This window comes from Piliocolobus tephrosceles, chromosome 4, assembly GCF_002776525.5.
Source record: "Piliocolobus tephrosceles isolate RC106 chromosome 4, ASM277652v3, whole genome shotgun sequence".
NCBI classification, from domain to species: Eukaryota; Metazoa; Chordata; class Mammalia; order Primates; family Cercopithecidae; genus Piliocolobus; species Piliocolobus tephrosceles.
The window spans coordinates 45,549,990-45,573,485 of NC_045437.1; the positions used below are offsets into that span (position 1 = coordinate 45,549,990).

Sequence of the window (23,496 nt, forward strand, 5' to 3'; positions counted from 1 at the left end):
TTTTTTTTTTTTTTTTTTTGGTATCCCTATCACGGAACCTATTCTTAATGTGCAGAGTTTTCTTTTTAAATCAAGTAGATGCTAGCTTTTCTCATGTACTTTTGCTACATCTGTTGATATGGCCATATAAACTTTCTCCCTTATTTCACTACCGTGGTGAATTAGGTTGATTGATTTTCAAATGTTAAACCAACCTTACATTCTTAGAATAAATGGTATCTGGTCATGATGTATCATTCTTTTTATATATGGCTGGATTTGATTTGGTATAGTAAGGGTTTTTGCATCTACATTCATGAATAACATTGGCCTATAATTTTTTGGGGGTGGATAATTCTTTTGTCTGTGATTTTTTTGGGGGAGAGATAATGCTTTTGTCTGGATCCTTTTTATCAAGATTTGCTAATATTTTGTTAAGGATTTAAAAAAATCTATATAAGTATATAATGAGTAGTTTATAATATTTTTACAATGCCTTTGGTTTTGGTATCAGGGTTATGCCGGCCTCATTAATTAAGAAGTCTTCTCACCTCTTCTGTTTTCTGAATGAGTTTGTTTAACATTGAGGGTTTTTTTTTTATTCTTTCTTAAATGTTTGACAGAATTAGGAGTGAAACCATCTGGGCCTATTGTTTTATTTGTGGGAGAGTTTTGATAATCAATTCGTTAATAGGTATAGGCTATTCAGATTTTCTGTTCCATGTTATGTCTGTTTTGGTAGGTTGTGGCTTTTTTTTTAGTTGTATTAATCAATTTTATTGATTGTTTTCAAGGATTGATTTATGGCTTTTTTAGTTTTCTTTGTTATTTGTTTTATAGTTTATTGATTTCTGCTCTTTTTCTGCCTTCTACTTATTTTGGCTTTCTTTGTTCTTTTAGCTTTAATAAGGTGGAAAATAAAGTCACTGATTTTGTGCCTTTTTCCCTAATATAAGCATTTGAAGCTTTAATTTACCTCTAAGAACTACTTTAGTAGTTGCATCTCACAGATTTTGGTACGTTTTATTTTCATTGTAATTCAGCTTGAAATATTTTTAATTTCTCATATGCTTTCTTCTTTGATCCGGTGATTATATTAGAAGTTGTTTAATTTTTAAATGTCTGTGGATTCTCCAGATACTCTTCTGTTATTGATTTCTAATTTGACTAAAAAGAACATGAAGGATACATTTTATATGATTTTGACCTTTTTCCATTTATTGAGAATTGATTATTGCATAATGTGTTATCTCCTTTGTTGAATATCCCAGGTGTACTTGAATGTTTATTCTTTAGTTGGATGTAATGTTTTACAAATTTCAGCTAGGTAAAGGTATTGATGATGTTGTTCACCTCTTCTATGTCTTTATTGATTTTATGTCTTGTTGATCTATTTTTTTTAAGAGAGATATTAAAATCCTCATAATTGGGATTGTGGAATTGTCTCTTTCTTTCTTTGATTCTGGCAGTTTTTGCTCCTTACATTTTGAAGCTCTGTTATTAGATACATAAACAGTTATGATTGTCATGTCTTGTGATAAATTAACTCGTTCATTATCATGAAATGTCTGTCATTATTTCTTGGTAATATACTTTATCTTGAACTCTACTATATATAATATTAATATAGACATCTAGCCTTCTTATGTTTACTGCTTATTTACTGTATCTTTTTCTATCGTTTTACTTTATCTTTTTCTATCCTTTTATTTTCAACCTATCTGTGTCTTTATATTTAAAGCATATTTCTTAAGATGGGAGCAGTACAAACTGGAGACTACTTATGGGAGGAGGAAGGGAGTGGGGCAAGGGTTGAAAAACTGCCTATTGGGTGCTTTGCACACTACCTGGGTGATGGGATCATTTATATACCAAACCTCAGTGACACACAATTTACCCATTAAGAAAATCTGCACACGTACAACCTTAACCTAAAAGAAAAGTCGGAACAAAAATAAACTATGTTTCTTGTAAACAGCAGACAGTTTTGCTTTTTTATTCATTCTGACAGTCTTACCTTTTAATTGAAAATTAGCGTGATTAGTCAATTTACATTTAACATAAATGGTTGGATTTAGGTCTGCCATTTTACTAATTGTTTTCTGTGTGCTTAATCTGTTTTTTGTTTCTTTCTTTGCCTTTGCAGTGTTTTCTCAAGGTTACTCTAGGGATTAAGTATACACCTCTAATGTTTCACAGTCATCTTAGAGTTAATATTATAATACTTCATATAAAATATGAGGACGCTGAATACATATAGTCCATTTATTCCCCATGTCCATTATGCTATAGCTATCATATGTATCATATCTACAGACATTATAAATGTTATAACTTTTGCTTTAAACAAGCCATATTCATTTTAAGGAAATTTATAGGAAAAAAACCTTATTAACTATATATTTACAATTTTGGGGTTTCTTCATTCCTTCCTCAAAACTTAGTAATTAATACTATAGGAGAAACTCCTCCCCTAACATTGTATGGCAGTGGTTCTCAACTGGAGTGCTTTTGCTCCCACCCCCTCAGGGGACTTTTGGCACTTTCTGGAAACATGTTTAACTGTTACAACTAGGATAGGAGTTTCTACTATCATCTGGTGGGTTGAGGCCAGGGATGCTGGTAAACATTCTGTGAAACTCATAACAACTAAGAAACATAAGCTGAGATTGGGAATCCCTGTTTTATGATGAATGTTCTGAGAAGAGCTTTTGATATGCAACTTTCAAGTCTTCTTACATCTGTCATGTGATTTACTGGAATTTAATAAATATATAGGCTGGGCGTGGTGGCTCACGCTTGTAATCCCAGCACTTTGGGAGGCTGAGGCGGGCGGATCACGAGGTCAGGAGATCGAGACCATCCTGGCTAACACAGTGAAACCCCATCTCTACTAAAAATACAAAAAATTAGCCAGGCGTGGTGGCGGGCACCTATATTCCCAGCTACTCAGGAGGCTGAGGCAGTAAAATGGAATGAACCCAGGAGGCGGAGCTTGCAGTGAGCTGAGATAGCACCACTGTACTCCAGCCTGGGTGACAGAGCAAGACTCCGTCTCAAAAAAAAAAACAAAAAAATTTATAACTTATATCATTGTCTTTGGCCAATAAAGAAAAAGAATATTTGCCTGTATGACTAGTTTTCTTGGAGCAGTTTGTGGTTGTTAAACTACTATAAAAGTTTTTTGTAAAGAAGGAGAAAAAAATGAATATATCATTTTGAATCGAGTGATATGTAGTCCAGCCAGCTGGATACTTTAATGGAAGTACCTTGAACTAGAAATAAAGCTTTTCTCCCCTCATCTCTGCAGAAAGGCAGCCTGCAACCAGTATTCTCTTTGAGTTGATAATGACTCCTGCACAGCCTATTTATTTGGAGAGGTCAGGATTACTTTCAAATATTTTGTTTCTTTTCACATTTTTGCACAACAGAGTTGAGGGGTAGGAGTTTGATTTGTCCTTCAGGTTTATTGAACCTACCAAATAATACAGTGTGCTTTCAGATGATACTATCTTGACTCATATAATCAAAATATTTTTAAAGAAACAACTTAGAATCAGAGTTGTTTTTTAAGGGCAAGCACAAAACATTAGTAAGATGCCGAATATAAACAAATGCCATATCTTTTTGTATGATAGGTTGGACAGCACTTCATGAAGCTAGTGTAGGAGGATTTTATCGGACAGCAAGTGAACTATTAAAAGGTGGAGCAGATGTAAATATCAAAGGAATGTACCAGATTACTCCCCTACATGACGCAGTGATGAATGGACATTATAAGGTACTGTGATGCTTTTATTTGCAGAACAAATAATATATTTTGCAAATATTAAATATCTCTGGAACCACACAATAGGAAAACATACAGAAATTTTAGTTTAATTTCATTCTGCTAATGAATACTTAGAATTTATAATGAAATTTTACTATGTGATGGGTTTGTTGTGTGTAATATGATAGGTATCGTTTTACATGTTACTTTTAATAACCATACAGAACTTTTTGGTTACACAGTATTTTTTTCAATTTGTTCTCCTTTAAAACTCCTTCAATATGGTGCTTTATAGGGTTTAGAAGAATGTTTCCTTCTTATAGAGTGTTACACAGTTATGTCCAGTCCTGACAGGAGATTTACAGCTTTATGGAGTCTAGTGTCCCTTTCATAATTGGCCTAAGACAGGAGAATGTTTCTGATCAGTTCAGCTTAATGATCAGCCAGGATATATCAGCAGAACTGTACTGCAGGTTAAAATATCAGACTACTATAATTGCATACCAGTTGGTTAATAGTAACTGCAATAAATTGTAACATTAAGATTATGAATTCTAGTATACAAGGTTTATCTCAGAAACCATATTAGCTTACTACACATTTTTTCTGGTCCCAGAACAACATTGCAGGGCTGAGGCACTTGCTGAAGATATCCTGTTATTTATTTCAGGTATTAGAAGTTGCCCTCTGGGTTTAAAAACTTCTAGGATGGGAAAGGGTATTAACCACTTGGGATCAAGATTTGTTCTGCCTATTTCCAGAAGAAATGCCTAACACAGGCAGAGGTGGAGAAGGCTGCCGGGATCCATGGGAATAGATAGGGCATATTCCTTCATAGTATGAAACAGTACTTCAGAAGGGTTTAGGGAGTTTTTTGTTGTTTGTTTTTCATTGTTTGTTTGTTTATTTGTTTGATAATGTATATCTTTGTGATGGGTAGTCATTTTTGCATATAGTTTAGAGGACTAGGAGGAGAGAATTTTTCCCAGGATCCAGTTTAATGGCCAGAAGAATGCAGGCTTGAACATGTGACAGTGTGAATCCTTTCTCTGTCAGAAAGCAGAGAAACCTCATGCCAAAGCACTTCTTCTTTCTAACCCCGTAGCCCATTTGCGCCCTTACTTTCCAGGGCTGACCTATACTGATCAAGAGTCTTTTCTTCCTTTGAGTAAAGTGAGCCCTGAGCATTTTAATTTTTCTTTTTTTCTTTCCTATTTGTTCCTTTGCCCCAGTTCGAACTTGGCTCCAATCCATTTCTGCCTCACGGTCTAGCATTGGCTGTCTCCTATTTGGCCTTTGAATATGTGAAATAATTAGTTCCTTCAATGATGTTAAAGCAACCAAAGACACAGGCCTCTATTCCCAGAATCCAGTTTCCCCACTTACTGCATTCCCTCTTGCCATCCTCCAATCTCCCTGTGGTTCATATGCTTCTGGCACCATGGCATATCCTGACTAGTGGTGAGAGAAAAGGAGAATGACAAGACAGGAGTGGAAATTTAGAGAGCAGTCATGAAAATTAAAAGCTGAAATCAATAGTTGGTGTGACGTGAGGCAAGGATGATCAGAGAAATGGCCTAGGCCCTGGGAATTGGATTGCTCAAATGCCTTTGGTGTCACAGGAGTAAAGATGTCAAACAGGGAAGCCTTGGGAACCCAATGCTTGTCTTACTATCTGGGGAGTGTGAGCTTCTTTAAGCATTCTGGAGAGTTAAAGGAACTAGAATATATTATCTTCAGGTCTTAGTTGTTATATTGGAGAGATACTAAAAGATAATATCCTGCTTTCTAAAAGTGAAAAAGCCATTTAAAAAATCCACATCTTATGATTCTGTTAATTTGAAATACCCATAATAGTCAAATCTATAGAGACAGATTAGAGATGGGAGGTCTAAAGGGTGGGGAATGGTGAGTGACAACTAATGGTTAAAGGGTTTCTTTTAGGGGGAATGAAAATGTTCCAAAATTAGATTGTGGTAATGGTTGTACAACCATCTTAATATACTAAAAAACAATGAATTATATTCTTTAAATAGGTAGACTGTGTGGCATGTGAATTACATCTTAATAAAAGTGTTAATAAATACATTTTTAAAAGAGTAGAAAAGTTGGAATTTGAGAATTACAAATGATCAGCTCAGTGTTATTCCTTAGAAAATGTGCAACAAGTTATTAAATATATGTTTGGAAGATATAGGCAAGAATGTAGTGCTCTTTGAGAATCATAGGCATCACTAAGAACAAGTCATGCCAGACTAACCTTTATTTCTCTTTTATTAGGTTTACTTTGTTAGTAGGTGAAGGCAATGGCATTGAAATAAGCTATCAAAACTTTAACAAAGATTTTATTTGAAGTATCCAGTAATCTGTGAGTGTATGGGATGTTGAATTGAAGGGGTTTGTTGGCATTGATTTGGGGATTCACATATATTGAAAAAATAGACCTCAGACATGGTGATTATTCATTTTGTGTGGGTCTACAGTTAACTATTTTTTGTTTTTGTTTTTGTTTTTAGACAAGAGTCTCCCTCTGTCAACCAGGCTGGAGTATAGTGATGTGATCTCCATTCACTGCCACCTCTGCCTCCTGGCCTCAAGCACTTCTCGTGCCTCAGCCTCTTGAGTAGCTGGGATTATAGGCGTACATCACCAATCCCAGCTAAGTTTTTGTATTTTTAGTAGAGATGGGGTTTCACCAGTTTGACCAAGCTGGTCTCGAGCTCCTGGCCTCAAGTGATTCACCCACCTCTGCCTCCCAAAGTGCTGGGATTTCAGTAAACTCTCTTGTGAAAATTGATTATACATTCTATTATGTGGTAGAACTCTGGCCTGTTTGGCTAGAACATGAACTGATTTTGTTGTTGGAGTATTTTAAAGAAATCCCAGACATCATACTATTTTACCCATAAAAAACAATTTTTCATACTTGCAATATCATTTCACCTAATAAAAGTTAAGTTTCTTTATACCATTTAACATCCAGTCTATATCCAAATTTTTGAGGTTATCTAAAAAATGTGTTTTTATAGAAAGTTTTAATTTGAATTAGAACACATCAAGCTTCATATATCATACGTATTTGTTATGTATCTTAAATGTGTTTTAATCTACAGCAGTCCTTTCTATATTTTAGGGGTTTTATGTCTCCTGTTTATTGAAAAACATGGCTTATTTGTCCTGTAGAATTTCCCAAATTCTGGTTTTGGCTCATTTTTTCTTTGTGGTATTGTTTAGCTTATTTCTTCACATATTTTCTGTAAATCATTATGTTTTAATGGAAAATCTACTTAGAGACCCCAGTCTGGGTGCAACCACTGCTATTGGGTGTTACTGCTTTTAAGTATTTTCAGTGAACTATATCCTTTTAGAAAGGAAAAAAATCATGAGTTTATACTGATATTTGCATTTCAGACTTCATAGCATAGATTTATGCTTAACTTTGGTTCTCTGCCTCCTCGTATGTCTTTTTTTAAGCTAAACATTTGTTTCTCAATACAGTAATTGAATTATTTATTTATCATCTAATATACTTACAATATTACTATTAACAATGCCAGTATTACTATTAACACTGAAACTACTAATGATGTTTATTTTGGTAGTTCTTTATCTTAAACTATATTCCATTAGAGATGAAGAGTCAGAATACTGTCTTTTGAAGTACAAGTTGAATATTCTTTGTTTGAAATGCTTGGGACTAGCAGTGTTTAGGATTTTGATTTTTTTTTTTTTTTTTTTTTTTTGGATTTTGGAATATTTGGACTTTAAATCTTTATGATCAAATGGTCCATAACATGGAAGTGGTTACAAAAAATTACAACTCTGAAAGCATAAGACATTGAATCACAACAAAGGACGCAATCTAATTGGAAAAGCTATAAAATGTCTTGGAGAGAAAAATGCCATATCACAGGGACAATATGAGTCAAATCTCTTAAAAATTAATAAGACACAGCAACCTAAAAATTCTACCTTTCAAACTCCTTTACACTGGGAATTTAAGACTAGCTAGGGAAACTGAAAGCAATGGTAGATACAATTAAATCTCTAATTCATATACAAGCCATATACAAGCAAAACATAAAGAATTTATGCCTGGGTATTCACATTTTGTTCAGCAAAGAAAATACAGAATGCATTGGTTTCTTTCAGGAAAAATAGTTTTATAAGGAGGTTGCTTTAAGAGCTGTGGTGTTTATCTCTGGAGGTTTTGTGTCAAATTCAGAATCAAGGAGCATGAAAAAAAAGGTATGGAGGAAGGGAAAAGGCAGAAGCTAGAGCCTCACTCTTCTGGAAATCCAGTTGGTGATCCCAAGGGAGTGAATACATTACTTTGGCAGTAACTAATACTTTGGCAGTCCGTTCACCAACTGTCTGCACTTACCAATTTCCTCTGTAGCCCAATACTTGGAATTCTGAAGCTTGCTTATGTACTCTCTACCTTTAAAAAGCTCTCTCCTCACCAAAGAGTAATAAATGACTTTCATTGAGTATCCACCTACTTTAAACCTACATTTAGGTTCTGTATTAGTTACCTGTTGTTACCTAACAAATTACCATAAAACTTAAAATAATAATAAACATTTATCATGTTGCAGTTTCTGTGAGTCAGGAATTTCAGAGTGGCAGAGGTGAGTGGTTCTGTCTAAGGGTCTCTCATGAGGTTGTAGTCAAGATGTTGACTGGGAACACAATCAACTAAAAGTTTGACTGGGGCTGCAAAATCTCTTTCTAAGGTGGCTCACTGACATAGCTATAGGCAGGAGCCATGTTCATTGCCACATGGATGCCTCCATAGAGCTGCTTGAGTGTCCTCACAATATGACAACTGGCATCTGCCAGGGTTAATGAATCAAGAACGAAAACAAGGAGGAAGCCACAATACTTTTTAACCTAGCCTTAGAAGTCACATACTGTCATTTCTGCCATATACTATTTGTTAAAAGCAAGCCACTAAAACTCCAGCCTGCACTCTTGAGGAGGGAAATCAGGCTCTACCTTTGGAGGTAGGAATGTTAAATTTGTAGACATATTTTAAAGCCACCAAGGGTTATTCACTGGAAAAAGAAAAGAAATTTCAGTAAGTAGCTGGCATCATAGTCATCACTTACTTAGCTTAAACAGTAGGCCCCTTAAGGAAATACACTTCTACTTAAAGCTTGCCCATGGATTTTCACCTTTGATCATACTATTGAATCAAGTACTTTCCTCCCTCTAGAATCAGCTGACTTTCTTACATAAGAAGTTAGTAGGATAGAGAACAAAATTCTTTCAAGTACAGGTTAAGCATCCCTAACCCAAAAATCAGAAATCCAAAACTTTTTGAGTGTTGACATGACGCCATGAGTGAAAAATTTCACACCTGATTTCATGTGATGATTACAGTCAACACACTGGCACACAACATACAATTTATTCAGTCACCCTAAGAGAAAAAGACCCTCTTAGTTCCCTTCAGCTGCATGCAATTCAGCTTTTCTGGACATACTCAAATTCCCTCATGCAAGCCCATCCACAAAGGGTAATAAAATAGCTCATGTTCAGACCAGATACACCAACACCTGACGGTGCCCCACATGGGGCCAAGACTTATGTGCATTACTCACTGTGGGTTTTTTGCTTATTTTCTGCTCTGTGGTATAAATATATTATTGAAAGTGTCAAAAAGGCCTGCATCATACCCGTAGGGTAGTGCAAATATTCCAAAATCCAAAATTCTAAACTAGTCCCAAGCATTTCAAATAAAGAATATTTAACTTGTACTTCAAAAGACAATATTCTGACTCTTCATCCCTAATGGAATATACTGTAAGAAAAAGAACTACCAAAATAAACATTTTAGTAGTTTCATTGTTAATAGTAATACTGGCATTGTTAACAGTAATATTGTAAGTATATTAGATGATAAAGAAATAGGTAATTCAGTTACTGTATTAAGAAACAAACGTTTAGCTTTAAAAAAAAGACATACAAGTAGGTAGAGAACCAAAGGTATGCATAAATCTATACACTGAAGTCTGAAATGAAAATATCAGTATGAATTCGACTTTCTTTTCTTTCTAAAAGGATATATTTCACTGAAAATACCTAAAAGCAATAACATTCAATAGCAATGAGCATACCTAGCACCTGGGCTGTGATATCTAAGTAGATTTTTCATTAAAACATAACACGAGGCCGGGCGCAGTGGCTCAAGCCTGTAATCCCAGCACTTTGGGAGGCCGAGACGGGTGGATCACGAGGTCAGGAGATCGAGACCATCCTGGCTAACACGGTGAAACCCCGTCTCTACTAAAAAATACAAAAAACTAGCCGGGTGAGGTGGCGGGCGCTTGTAGTCCCAGCTACTCGGCAGGCTGAGGCAGGAGAATGGCATAAACCCGGGAGGCGGAGCTTGCAGTGAGCTGAGATCCGGCCACTGCACTCCAGCCTGGGTGACAGAGCGAGACTCCGTCTCAAAAAAAAAAAAAAAAAAAAAAAAAAAACATAACACGAGAACAGTATGGGAGAAACTGCTTCCACGATTCAATTATCTTCCACCAGGTCCCTCCCACAATACATGGGAATTATGGGAGTACAATTCAAGAGGAGATTTGGGTGGGGACACAGAGCCAAATCATATAATTCCATCTCTGACCCCTCCCAAATCTCATGTCCTCACATTTCAAGACCAATGATGCTTTCCCAGTAGTCCCCCAAAGTCTTAACCCATTTCAGCATTAACTCAAAAGTCCACAGTCCAAAGTCTCATCTGAGACAAGGCAAGTCTTTTCCACCTATGAGCCTGTAAAATCAAAAGCAAGTTAGTTATCTTGTAGATACAATGGGGGTACAGGCATTGGGTAAATATAACCATTCCAAATGAGAGAAATTGGCCAAAATGAAGGGGCTACAGGCCCCATGCAAGTCCAAAATCCAGTGGGGCAGTCAAATCTTAAAGCTCCAAAATGATCTCCTTTGGCTCCACGTCTCGTATCCAAGTCACCATGATGCGAGAGGTGGGTTCCCATGGTCTTGGGCAGCTCCACCCTTGTGGCTTTGCAGAGAACAGCCTCTGTCCTAGCTGCCTTCATGGGCTGCTGCTGAGTATCTCTGGCTTTTCTAGGCACATGATGCAAACTGTCAGTAGATCTACCATTCTAGGGTCTGGAGGACAGTGGCCCTCTTCTCACAGCTCCACTAGGCAGTGCCCCAGTAGGAACTCTCTGTGGGGGCTCCAAGCCTGCATTTCCCTTCCACACTGCCCTAGCAGAGGTTCTCCATGAGAGCCCTGCCCTTACGGCAAACTTTTGCCTGAGCATCCAGGCATTTCCATACATCTTCTGAAATCTAGGCAGAGGTTCCCGAACCCCAATTCTTGACTTCTGTGCACTTGCAGGCTCAACACCATGTGGAAGCTACCAAAGTTAGGGGCTTGAACCCTTTGAAGCCACAGCCCGAGCTCTACATAGGTCCCTTTCAGTCATGGCTGAAGCAGCTGGGACACAGGGCACCAAGTCCCTAGGCTGCACACAGATTCAGAACCCTGGCTCTGGCCCATGAAACCATTTTTTCCTCCTAGACCTTTGGGCCTATGACGGGAGGGGCTGCTGTGAAGGCCTCTGACATGCCCTGGTGACATTTTCCCTATTGTCTTGGGGATTAACATTCAGCTGTTCATTACTTATGCAAATTTCTGCAGCTGACTTGAATTTCTCCTCAGAAAACAGGACTTTCTTTTCTATTGCATTGTCAGGCTGCAAATTTTCCAAACTTTTATGCTCTGCTTCCCTTATAAAACTGAATGCCTTTAACAGCACCCAAGTCACCTTGTGAAGGCTTTGCTGCTTAGAAATTTCTTCCACCAGATACCCTAAATCATCTCTCAAGTTCAAAGTTCCACAAATCTCTAGGGCAGGGGCAAAATGCTACCAGTCTCTTTGCTAAAACATAACAAGAGTCACTCTTGCTCCAGTTCCCAACAAGGTCCTCATCTCCATCTGAGACCACTTCAGCCTGGATTTCATTGTCCATATCATTATTAGTGTTTTGGTCAAAGCCATTCGACAAGTCTCTAGGGAGTTTCAAACTTTCCCACATTTTCCTATTTTCTTCTGAGCCCTCCAAACTGTTCCAACTCTGCCTGTTAGCCATTTCCAAAGTTGCTTCCACATTTTCAGGTATCTTTTCAGCAGTGCCCCACTCTACTGGTACCAATTTACTGTTTTAGTTTGTTTTTACATTCTGATAAAGACATACCTGAGACTGGGCAATTTACAGAAGAAAGAGGTTTAATGGACCTGTAGTTCCATGCGGCTAGGGAGGTTTCACAATCATCGCATAAGGGGAAAGGCACTTCTTATATGGCAGCAGCAAGAGAGAGAATGAAAGCCAAGAGAAATGGGTTTCCCCTTATTAAACCATCAGATCTCATGAGACTTATTCATTATCATGAGAACCGTATGGGAGAAACCACCCCCATGATTCAATGATCTCCCACTGGGTCCCTCCCACAACATGTGGGAATTATGGGAATACAATTCAAGATGAGATTTGGGTGGGGACACAGAGCCAAACCAGACAGCACTCCAGGTCTCTTTTGCCATTTGCATGGTATGTCTTTTTCCATCCTTTTACTTTCATCTTGTTTGTTACCTTTGTATCTAATGTATATCTCAGATAGTATATTTTTAAAAAGAATCACATCTTACCATCTCTGCCTTTTGATTAGGTTGTTTAATCCATTCATATTTAATGTTGTTATTGATATGGTTGGATTTATACCTGCCATTTTTCTTTTTGTTTTCAGTCTATCTCATTTTTTTGTGTTTTTCCCACCTATACTGCTTTGTTTTACATTAAGTGAATATTTTCTGGTGTAACAATTTAATTTCTTTAATTTTTTTTAGTGTATTTTTGAGTTATGCTCTTAGTGGTTGCTCTAGGGCTTACAATATACATCTTAAGTTATCAAAACTGACTTCATTCTTCTGCTAACCTTTTTCCAGTGAGATATAGAAACATTGTTTCTGTATAGCAAAATTATTTTTCCCTATTTTTGTTCTTTGACTGTTATACATATTATGTTTGTATATTTTATAAATACAATATATTGTTACAAATATTACTTTATATGATCTTATATCTCTTAAAGAAGCTGAGATAAGAGCAAGTATTTACTTATAGAGTTTATTTTATTAAGCTTCCTATTTTACATTTCTGGTTCTGTGCATGTTTTCCTGTAGATTCAAGTTACCAACTGGTATCATTGTTTTACTCCAATTCAGCTTTATTCTGATTTACCTCTTTTGTGGTATGATTGTCAAGTATATTACATTTATAAATGTTATAGGCCTTATAATACAGTATCATACTGTTTTATGCCATTGCTTTTTAAATCAGTTAAGGGAATAAAGGAAAATAAATATACAATCATATTATCTCCCATAATTATCTATATAATTACCATTACTCATATGCTTTTTCATGTGGATTTGAGTTATTGTCACTTGCTTTTGGCCCAGTTACCTTTAGTATTTCCTTTAAAGCAGGTCTTCTACCAATACATTCTATCAGCTTTTGTTTATCTGTGAATGTCTTTATTTTGCCTTCATTTTTGAAAGATAGTTTTGCTAGATATAAGATTCATGCTTGTCAGTTTTGTTTTTCCTTTCAGCATTTTGACTGTCTCATCCCATTGTCTCTGGACTTTATTGTTTCTAATAAGTGAGATGTTAATTTTATTGGGGTTCTTATCTAAATGATAAGTTATTTTTCCTTTGCTGCTGATTTTATCTTTTTTTAACATTTTGACTTTGATTATGTCTAGATACATATCCCTTTGTGTTTATCTTTTTTAGAATATGTTGTGCTTCTTAGATGTGTGTATTAATGTTTTGCATCAAATTTGGGAAGTTTTCAGCTATTATTTCTCTGAATATTTTTTTTTCTGCTCCTTTTTCTCTCTCCTGTCTTTCTGGAACTCCTGTAATGTGTATGTTGTTGTGCTTAATCATGCCCCATATTTCTCTGATGTGCTATTCATTTTTATTCATTCTTTTAAAAATCTGTTCTTCTGATTGTGTAATCTTTATTAATCTGTCTCTCCAAATTCACTGATTCTATTTTTCTGTCAGCTTAAACTTTCTGTTGAGGCCTCTGGTGAAGTTATTATACTTTTGAATCCCAGAATTTCCATTTGATTTTTTAAAAACTTTCTGCTTATTAATATTCTCTATTTTATAAATCATTATCACCATATTTTTTCTTAATTATTTAGACATGGCTTTCATCAGCTCTTTGAACATATTTATAATAGCTGTTTTAGAGTGTTTTTCTGCAAATATAGGCCCTCTCAAAGCAGTTCCTATGACTGCTTTTTATCCTGTGTATGGGTCGTACTTTAGTGTTTCTTTTCATGTCTCTTCTTCTCTCCTTCTCGCTCTCTCTGTCTCTCTTGAGACAGAATCTCACTCTTGCCCAGGCTGGAGTGTAGTGAAGTGATGTGATCATAGCTCACTGCAGCCTCAAATTTTTGGGCACAGGTGATCCTCCTGCCCTAGCTTCCTGAGTGGTTGTGACAATAGGCATGCACCACCACACCCAGCTTTTTAAAAAATTATTTTTACTTTTATTTTTTGTAGAGATAGAATCTTGCTTGTGTTACCTAGGCTGGTTTAGAACTGCTGGCCTCAAGTCATCTTCCTGCCTTGGCCTCCCAAAGCGCTGGGACAGGCATGAGCCACTACATCCAGCCAAAATTGGACATTTAAGATAATCTATTACAGCAACTCTGGATGCTGAGTCCCCTGACCCACATGCCCAACTTGGGTTGCTTCTTTGTTTGATAAATTGTGAAGTCTATTTCCCTCACCATGTGCAGCCTTGTGACCCTGTTTGCAAAATTGTTTTTTTCTTGTTTTTATCTTTATCCTGGTTTCCAACAGAATACCCTTGTTTCAAGACCGTTTAGTGGTCAATTATTGATTGGTTAGAGGTTGTGTTTAACCTTCCTGAATCAGAAAAGTTTTTACATTTTACTATTGGATCTGGTGTGGCTTACAGACTATGTTCATTCTTCAGGGAGTTTTGAGTTTGGCCTGCATTTAGCTAGGGACCAGTAACTCAGAAGTTTCCTCTCCAGCATCTCCTTAAAGGACATTGCCTTGGATATACACAGCATTCTTCTGGACCACCAAGATGGACTATAGTTTTAGCCAGGCTCTCTTTGACTATCTATTTGCTAATCTCCTAAGCTTCTGACTAGTCTGCCTCTATTATATCACAGCCATCTGTTACTCTTCACTCATTGCTGACTTTCTGTTCTTGGTGTTATCTTTTCTTTTCTTTTAAAGGGTAGCATACATTTTCAGGTGAGTAGTTTCATTATCCTATTTGCTGTCTCTAAAATCTTGCCAGTTCTTCATTTCATTCTGTCTCTTTCAGTCTAAGATGCAGTGTTTCTGAGACAGAGCATTTTCAAAAAACCTTGTGAGTTTACCATGTGTGTCACAGGGATTCATGCCATTAGACAACAGGGTCTTTCACAGATAAGGGATTCATGCCATTAGACAACAGGATCTTTCACAGATCTTTCCACAGGCCCACTTATATTTCTGGCTTCTGCTGAGATGGTTGAATGGGTCCATGAGTCACATTCCTACTCTTTTCAGCATTAACAAAGGTTTTCCAGCTATGCCCTTGGTCTTCTCTACAAAGCACACTTTTCTTACAGGAATCTCCAAGTTTTACCATCTTTTCCAATCTTGATGGACAGAATTTCCCAAATCATCCTTTTTGCCTAACAGTTCTTTCTTCAATTTATCTTTTTCTCCTCACATTTTACTATAATGCCTAAGAAGAAACCAGGTTGCACTCTCAGTGCTTCACTTGGAAATCACCTCAGCTAAACCTCTAAGTTTAGCACTTACAAGTTCTGCTTTTACACAACTTGCAGGACACATCTAGGCCTTCTGGTGTTATATAGCAAGGAATGTCTTTCCTCCAGCTTCTAAAAACATGTTCTATATTTCCTCTGAGCCCTTGCCAATAATGCCTTTAATGTTCATTTTTTCACCAACATTCTGTTTATGATGATATATGCATTATCTAAGATGACACAGGTTCTCTCTAATGTGCTCCTCCTGAGCCCTCACTGGTAGGATCTTTAACATCCACATTTCTACCAGGTGTCTGTTCAAGACAATCCAGGCTTTCCAGTTCCAAAGCCACTTCTACATTTTTAGGTATTTGTTACAATAGTACCCCACTTTCTGGTACCCAAATCTGTATAGGTTTCCTATGACTGCTATAACCCAGCACAAACTGGGTGGCTTAAAGCAACAGAAATTTATTCTCTCACAGCTGTAGAGAATAGAAGTCCAAAATCAGAATCACTGGGCTAAAATCAAGATATCAGTGGGGCTTGACTCCCTCCAGAGGCCGTAGACGATAATCTGTTACTTGCCTCTTTCAGCTTCTATTTGGCTGCATCACTTCAACCTCTTCCTTGACTTCACATCACCTTTTCCTCTGTGTGTGCATGTGAAATCCTGTTCAGCCTCTTTCTTAAGGATACCTGTGATGGTATTTAAGGCTCAGTGAGATAATTGAAGATAAGCCCCTAATCTCAAAATCCTTAACTTAATCATATTTGCAAAGATCTTTTTTCCAAATAAAGTTGACATTTACAAGTTGTAGAGATGAAGACATGGATATCTTTTGGTTAGGGTGGATAAGGGCATTTTCAGCCTACCACAATAAGTGCAGGAGAGACCTTGACTTTCCACTTAATACCTTTCTGTAATTTTTAACTTTTTTTGCAATGTATGAATATTGCTTTTATGTTTTTAAACATGAATTAACATGTTAAAATTAAACATGAATTAACACTAAAAGAACATGCACACATACATACACACATACCTCAGAGTACGAAGTAATTAAAAAATAGTTTCAAAAGAGATGTTGTATACCTGAGACCATCTAGTTATTAACTCAAAAGAGAGATATATATCTTCTTTAAAAGCCTGACACAGTGGCCAGATGCAGTGGCTCACACCTGTAATCTCAACACTTTGGGAGGCCAAGGCGAGTGGATCACTTGAGGTTAGAAGTTCAAGACCAGCCTGGCCAACAAGGTGAAACCCTGTTTCTACTAAAAATACAAAAATTAGCCAGGCGTGGTGGTGCACACCTTTTCCCAGCTACCTGGGAGGCTAAGGCACAAGAATCGATTGAATGTGGGAGACAGAGTTTGCAGTGAGCCAAGATCATGCCACTGAACTCCAGCCTGGGCAACAGAGGGAGACTGTCTCCAAAAAAAAAAAAACAAAAAACTGACATAATATAAATTTGTGCTAATCATTTTATTATAGGAAGATGAGGAAAGTGTAGCTATTGTGTTTGTGAATGGCACAAACTAGATAATATCAAAGGTAAGGGAGAAAGATTCAAACTATTTTAGTAGAGTAGGATGCTTTATTATAAAAGGAAATATATATATATACTTTTAATTTTTAGGTACATACACTATATAGAAATTTATATCCTTCCTCTCATTCCATACATTAACATGGAAATTTAGGCTTCTTTTAGTATAATGTTACTTTAAAGCCTACTCACCATATCCTTCCTGCCCTACATTCATTCTTTCACTAAACAATACTTTTTAGTATTTACTTCACGTAAGACACTAAGATAGTCTCTGGGAATATGAAGACATATATCTGTAGTAAAAGCTTTGAAGCAACTTAAACATCCATTAATAGGGTACTGGTGAAATAAATTATAGTACGTTCATACAGTATACTATTACTTAGCTGCTGAAGAGGAGGAAGTATAGTCTACACTGATATGGAACAGTTTCCAAGGACTTGTTGGGAGGGTGGGGGAAAGAAGGCAAAATACAGAGTGTATATAATATATGACCATTTGTGTAACAAAAATATGTATACACATATATTATGTATACATACATATATACATACCTATTAGACTAGACTATTGCTGGAAAATTTCAGAATAAACTAACCAGGGCTGACTCAGGAAAAAATAATAGTACGGGGTAGAGGAGGGAAACTTATTTTGCATTGTATTTTCGTCTGAGCCTTCTGTATTTTGAACCATATTCATTAATTTCCTGCTGAAAAATAATAAATTATTTTTAGAAGGAAAAACCCTCAAGAAAGTTAGAGTACACTAGGAGAGACTGATATGAAAGAAATAAGCATAATATAGAGTATATTGGGCAGTAATATGTGTGTGAAAGGAAGGAGAAGTCATTTTTCTCTGGGCAGCAGCAGGTGGTGAGACATTGGGAGAGCTCAGGGAGAGCTGCATAGAGGAGGTTGTTTGAGAAGTAGTAACAGTAGTAACAGATTGATCACTTTTCCCCCAACAGTCTGAGGAGGAGCAGCAGCAGCACAGGTATAGATGGAAGATGTAATTATCTCCTGGAACCTGTTAAAATTGTATTTACTACTATAGAGCCCAGTACTAATTATTTGTGTATTTGCTAACTTCATTTCACTAGTGGCTGAGCCACCAACGTTTCTACCTCAGCCTTTCTTGCCTCCTGTCTTTCTGCCTGCCTGCTTTCCCACCTTCCGTCCCCCTTACCTCTTTCTCTCTTTCTTCTCTTCCCACCTTCTTTTTTTTTCTTTCTCCCTTTCATTCTTCCTTTAGTCTTTTTTATTGAGAAGAAACTCATGTATCAACAAATTAAAATTCAGTGCAACTACATTAATTCTTTTTTTATTGGACAAGGATTTATAGATAAATCTAAACTGTGTTTTTGAAAGATATATTTGATGTTACTTAGAGTTGTCTGCTAGCACACATTTACAATCTGGGTTCCCTTACATAAGTGACCTTTTTCTAGGTGGCAGAGTTACTTCTTTTGAATGGAGCTGATCCATTATTTAGAAATGATGATGGAAAATGTGCTTTGGATGAGGCCAAGGATTTATGTATAAAGCGTCTCCTTGAGAGATATATTCCTAAACATCAAAAATGTCTGACATCAGGTAAGATTAAACTGCCCTGTTATAACTATTTGTCACATCAGTAAAGTTACAGAAATTTAGTTTAGAATTAAAGAGATTAAATTTATTTTTCTCGTGACTGTTGAGAAAATCCATTGAATAGTGTCTTTTCTTCATTCTTTTAATAAATCACACTGAGTTGTTTGCAAATGCACAAAGGACTCTAAAAGAAAAAAGAAAGGTAATACTTTTCTGCAGGTTGTACATTGCAAACAATTAAGAAACCTTTTATAAATTTGTTTCTTTTCCCCAAAATCCTTTGACTAAATAACATGATATGATGTAAATTAAATTTGGTTATATCCTTTTCAGTGAAAATGGCCAGGATTATTTATATTCGTTCCCTAAGAATATTTTCTTATGGCTATACTTTTCCCCTCTCATCCACTGCTCTATTAAATTGAACAACAAAAGAACTTGATCTGTAGTTTTCAATAAAAAATTATGTAAACATAATTTAAATACATGACACATTATTTATACTTTCTAACACATTTGTTACATTTTTTGGTAACAACTCTACATTCATCTGCTCCGAACTCTGCAATGACTCTCCCTTTAATCTAGAAGAAAAGCCAGTATCCTTTACAATAGCCTAGAAGTTCCTGTATCAGCTGGCCACCCTACTGGTTAACCCCTTTTACTAGTACTTTCTACCACCGTTACTCAACTTCAGTCATGCTGGCCTCCTTGCTTTTCCTCAGATATGCCTCCCCAGCCTCCTTCAAGTCTTAGTTCAAATGTCACCTTTTCAACGAGGTCTAGACCACCCTATTTAATACTGTAACTGCCCCCTTCTTACCCTCACTATATTAGTTATCTATCAGTATGTAACAATGAATTCTAATACTTAGCAGCTTAAAACAACAAACATGTTTTATCTCACATCACTTCAGAAGGTCAGGATTCTGGGAGCAGTTTAACTGGGTGGTTCTAGATGAGTGTCACAGGTTGTAGTCATCTCAAGTTGCAACTAGGACGTTGCAGCTAGGACAGGAAGATCCATTTTCAAACTCACAAATGATTGTTGGCAGGCCTCAGATCATTGCTGGCTGTTGGCTGAAGGCTTTAGCTACTTGCCACATTAGCTTCTCCATAAGGCTGCTGACAACCTGGCAGCTATCTCAGAGCAGGTGACCTAAGAGAAAGAGAATATACCTAAGACAAAAGCCAGTCTTTTCATAACCTAATCTCAAAAGTGATATGTCATCACTTGTGCCATATTCTGTTTGTTAGAAGTGAGTCACTAAGTCTGGCCCACACACAAAGGTAGCAGAATTAAGCTCCACCTCTTAAAGGGAGGAGTTTCACAAAATCTATGGATATATTTTTAGAATCATTATACACACTCCATTCCCTCTGACCCTGCTCTGCTTGGACATTCCCCATAGCACTTATCACCTAACACATTAGACAGTTGACTTATTTTTCATTTTCTGTCTTTTTCCTCCAGAATCTAAGCTCCATGAAGGAAAGGATCTTTGTTTTATCTACTGATTAATATTCAAGTGTCTTATACATAGCATGCATTCAGCAAATATTTATTGAATAAATATTGTCAGTCCTCTGAAACAAAAACAAAAACAAATTCTTTCCATTCAACAGATCAATATGTGCTTTATTGCCATTTATGAAACTATAGTTTAATAAAAAATTTCCCCAACAGATGTTTTCTCCCAAAGGCTTTTATATATTATTATCTTTAACAACAAAGGGTTCTACATTTGCAGTTCCCCCTTTGTGCGCAGGAAAGTTTAGTCTGAAAATCCTTCTAACCATGAAGTGAGTGGGCCTCCCTACATGTCCTGTAGTTCTCCCTTAATAGAACAAAACTTAGGCTGGCAGTGGAAACCTATCCTCTGCTAAAGCTCTGTGTCTTCCTGGGGACAAATAATACAGCTGTGGCTATTGTCACTTCTTTGATACAAATATAAATTCAAAGTTCTTTGACAGCAAGTAATCAACCTAAGGCTGAAAAGGGAGCTTCTTGACAGAACAACTCGAGAATTAAAGGAAAAACTGAAGATTCAGACCTTAGAAAGGTCAAGAATAAAAGGAACTCCAGGGATCTAGGCAGCGGGAACCAATGGCATCTCTCTTCAGAGAGCTGCCTCTGAGGATATGTGCTGGGCAGGCAAAACAACAGATGCTCTCTAACCCACCTCCACTGGAATTTATTTTCTGTGGAGAGTGATTCATTCATTCATTCATTCTATCAGGGTTGCTATGTGTCGAACACTAAATAGTGCTACAGCCTAATAATACAAGATGAATAAGAAACAAGGATAGCAAGCAATTACGATGAAGAACGTGATAAAAGAATGCTCAGGCCCTATGAGAGTACATAACAAAGACACATAACCCAGCTTCCTTCATGTCCAAGAGGATAACAGGACAGATGTTACATATCTACCTTGGTTAATGATTAAATGTCAACACAAACGCTTTGATAAGTCTATTAGAAAAGATCTTTTCCTGATCTAAATGGTTTTAAATGAAATTTAAAGTATATCTCTGAATCAGTTTGTTCTCAGGCTGCTAATAAAGACATACCTGAGACTGGGTAATTTATAAAGGAAAGAGGTTTACTTGACTCCCAGTTCCACAGGACTAGGGAGGCCTAAGGAAACTTACAATCATGGCTGAAGGGGAAGCAAACACATCCTTCTTCACATGGCAGCAGCAAGGATAAGTGCAGGGGAACATCCCTTTATAAAACGATCAGATGTTGTGAGACTTATTCACTATCAGGAGAACAGCATGGGAAAAACCTGCCCCCATGATTCAATTACCTCCCACTGGGTTCCTCCCATGACACATGGGGATTATGGGAGATATAATTCAAGAAAGATTTGGATGAGGACACAGCCAAACCATATCAATCTTCCCAGCTGCATTCTATTTAATATAAAACAGTTCTTCCAATTATTGTTGGGTGTGTCTGTTACTGAAAATTAGGTGCAACTGAGCAATCTAACAACCAGTCATGAGACTAGTTTTTATTTCGGGTTAATGGATCTATTTATTATTTTATGGCCACTTATTTTATAAATAATATACTTGATCAAGAAATGCAGTTGTCTGAATGCTATTGACTGAGAACTAAGTCCTGGATCAAAATATTCTACTTTTATAGTAAAGAGAAAACTTCATTGATAATTGAAGGCTACCAGGAGTAATTAATTAGTGGTTCATTAGAGCAAAAGACTTCCTTCCGAGTAGCCAAATTGCATGAGAAATGAGACAGACAGTAACTTGTTGAAGTCAGGTCTGTAAAAGCACATTGAGATAAATTATTAAAACAATCATATTAACATTTTAAGCTATATGGAAAATTGCAAATAAACTATTAAGTTGGAGGCAAAAGTATATTTTTAAATTATTGCTTTGATAATCTGCTTAACTGCTTGACTTCTCTATTTTAAATAATTACAACATGCATTGTTTTGCTCTTCTGGGAATGCTTGCTACAGCATTCTAGTCCTTTCTCCAAATCCAGAATCCCCTGTTGGCCAGTGCCCACTTTTAATCTATTCCTACCCAGTGAAATTTATTTCATGTAAAGAAATTCCAAACATTTCTCCATGGTACTAAGCTCCCACTCTTTCTTTGTGAGAGAATTTACTAAGATGGGTTGCATTATCATGCCTCACTAGATGGTTTGAATATTTCTTAAGTTTGAACTTTCAAATTCCAGGATTAATTATCAGCCTACTTTTCAATATGAATGCAAAATTAGGTTAATTAAGAATATTTGTATGTAAATAGAGAATATTTCACTTAAATAAATAAAATATTCATTTTTAAATTCCAGATGGAGAGCTTTCAAGTATGGGAATGATGAATAAAGAACTTTCCTCATATAAAATATATTTGCCGCTTTTCTAGCTTAAAGTAAAATATATCTACTTTGATGTAGGACAAGGTTCAGTCCTAACTTTATAGCCTCAAAGGCTATAAAGCTTATAGGGTGAATTAACGTTTCTAATTTTCTTATCTGTAAACTTGGGTTTATAATATCTATGCCTCTGTTTACCTATGGGATTGTTAGTGTGACTACTGAAGTTAATATATGTAAATATCTCAACACAGTACCCAGTACCTTATGGGAACTCAGAGTGGCAGAGGGAAAATAATATAGCTATGTCACCAAATACCACCACCTCAGAATTTATACCTGGGTATTAAGTTGGTTGTATTAGGGAATGTAAAGTCTTAAAACTGAGAGAAAATAAAGCCCTGTTCTTCCTTCCAGTTTCTCTTAGGAACCATGTCCCTTGCAGGGTGGTTTCTGGAAAATATGATTTTTCTACTCTTTTATTTAAGATCAAAGGTTTGGAGAAGGTATAGTGTCCTTTTGCTCTTAGAAAATGATAACAATAATAATGAAGCACTTTCTCTATACCTAGGATTCATGTAAGCACTTTACATGGATTATATAATTTAATCTTCATCATTCTATAAGGTTGAAACTATTATTGGCTTTCATTTATGGGCATTTTATGGAGGCAGAGACATTAGGAAATTTGCTCAAGGTCAGCCAGCTGGTAAGCGGATGAGAATCAAGACTGAAACTCTGGAGTGAGTCCCCAGCGACGGTGCTCCAAAGGAATAGCACCTTTTTGCTTGGTAAAAGGACATTATCTTTGACTTTTTTCACCTGTATAAGGTGAATGAATCAATGTCAGACTTCATTATGCAGCTCATAATTTGATTGCTATC

At 36.4% G+C, this 23,496-nt stretch overlaps 1 protein-coding gene across 2 annotated transcripts in view; it reads left to right on the top strand.

The window, feature by feature from the left end:
- ANKRD31 (ankyrin repeat domain 31) overlaps positions 1-23,496 on the top strand; it is a 179,413-nt gene that overhangs the window by 68,115 nt on the left and 87,802 nt on the right. For both annotated transcript variants that reach the window (XM_031935419.1, XM_023207991.1), the window contains exons 11-12: positions 3,618-3,760; positions 18,612-18,756. In XM_031935419.1, coding sequence (XP_031791279.1) covers positions 3,618-3,760; positions 18,612-18,756 — 288 coding nt within the window. The remainder of the gene's footprint in view (positions 1-3,617; positions 3,761-18,611; positions 18,757-23,496) is intronic.